The sequence below is a fragment of the Brassica napus genome, chromosome A6 (genome assembly GCF_020379485.1).
Source record: "Brassica napus cultivar Da-Ae chromosome A6, Da-Ae, whole genome shotgun sequence".
In the NCBI taxonomy this organism is placed as follows: Eukaryota; Viridiplantae; Streptophyta; class Magnoliopsida; order Brassicales; family Brassicaceae; genus Brassica; species Brassica napus.
This window is the reverse complement of record NC_063439.1, coordinates 16,556,054-16,557,861: the sequence shown is the minus strand read 5'-3', so window position 1 is coordinate 16,557,861 and position 1,808 is coordinate 16,556,054. Positions and strand designations below refer to the sequence as shown.

The following is a 1,808-nucleotide window of genomic DNA, read 5'->3' as shown; positions in this document are numbered from 1 at the left end:
GTGAAGCTTAGAATGGAGAATGTTGGATAAGCCTCAAAGAAAGATTGCTTAGGAAACGAGTTATTCATTAAAGATAAGTATAATAACTTATAAGTTTAGGATAATGATAAGATTCCTAGATAAACATGTAATAGGATAAGTTAAGAAGTTCCTATATAAAGGTATCCAATGTAAGATGATCTCTACAAGATTTAGAGAAGAAAGAAATAAAACGAAGAAACAGTTTTATAAGCTTTTGTGTGGCGGCGTAACCAGATTGTGGAGGGCATTGGTGTCACGTGTTTTCATGTGCTGGCTGTTATGGTCGCATTTGGCCATGCGACTTGTTGTTGCATGAGTGAGCTCCTCTTCACGGTCAAGGTGGTCAAGGAATCGTCGGTCTGCTTTTTGCATCGGTTTACTTCACAGTTTCCTTGATTTCTTTTTTTTTTTGGAAAGAATTTTAAATTTATTCACTTCAAAAACCTTTGTACAACCTAATGCTATTTATAAGTTGAAAGGAAAAGCCTATATGGAAAGAAGAGAAGAAAAATTGAAAACATCATCTGCTTCCAAACCACATCTCCATGGCCTTCTCATGTTTACAACCCACTTTCCTTCTCAAGGAAGAGATTCTATTTCAAATCAGTTTATCCAAAAATATGATGAGTCTAGTATGAGACTGAGGGGCCTTTCCCAATCGGCGAGTGTTTCTTTCATGCCATAGAGCATAGACCACAGCTTGAAAGAAATATCGAAAGAGAAAAAGGTCGCAGTTCTGTCTTGAAGACCAGATACCAATCTCTGAATCAAAATAGACCATCAAACCGGTAGAATAGTACTGATCAGACCTCGAACCGTACCACGCCAAACTTCTCCAGAGAAAGGGCACTCAAAGAATAGATGGTACATCGACTCTTTAGCTGAATTGCAGAGCCAACATGTTGATATTGCCTGAGGATTCCGCCTGAGCAATCTATCTCCTGTTGATAATCTATTGTGAGCAGCTAACCAAGCCAAAAAGGAGTACTTGGGAGTTGCCTCTTTAAACCAAATGCCCTTAACCATGGAACATGTGGCGCCTGCACGCGGGTTAAGTTCCACGTTTGAGTGGTCAAGAAACCTGGCCGAAACTCATTATTCTCCCGCTTCCAAAGACAAATATCATCACTCAGATCAGGAGCAAGGGCTCGTAGGCGTAGAATCTCTCGTTCTATAAAGACGGAAGTTCTATGCCTACGGAGACGGTAGGGCGTAGTATTTATCGAGATGCCAAGGTCTATGCAGCCCCTTTCACCCGTTAGATTTATCAGAACCCCGAGGTGAGACCACTGATCAAACCAGAATGATGTTAGCAAGCCATTGTGAACTTCCATCTGAGTAAACTGCAGAGCAAGTGGTCTAAGCTTTAGAAGCTTCTTCCACATCCACGAGCCTAATGAACTGGATTCCTTGACATTCCAGAAGGACCCTTTCCTGATGAGATATCTATGGAGCCACTGAACCCACAGTGAAGATCGAGAGGAGAGGATACACCAGATTTCAGGACTGTCGGAATCATGTTTCTGTTGAGGTGTTGGAGACCACTCTTTAGTTCTCAGAGTTGGCTAATGGAGACTTCCTTATAGGATATGAAAAACACATATATAGTAAAGTACACAATAGTAATATAGGATCGAACTTACAAGGACCATAAACAATTTCAATTCTCGGTTCGAAGTAAGTTAAAAGACACAAAGTTTGATTTTAGGATAAACTTAATAATAAAATAAATAAAAGCGGCATAAGCTATAAAAGAAAAGCGATAGATATCAGATAATTCGTAAGAA

General features: G+C 39.9%; 1 protein-coding gene across 1 annotated transcript; it reads right to left on the bottom strand.

Moving 5' to 3' along the window:
* Positions 1-801: 801 nt before the first annotated feature.
* On the bottom strand, positions 802-1,406 carry LOC125609956. The gene is made up of 2 exons (XM_048781587.1): positions 1,103-1,406; positions 802-1,061 (listed from the first exon to the last, which is right to left on the bottom strand). The coding sequence occupies exons 1-2, from the start codon at positions 1,404-1,406 to the stop codon at positions 802-804; spliced, it is 564 nt and encodes a 187-aa protein (XP_048637544.1).
* Positions 1,407-1,808: the final 402 nt, after the last annotated feature.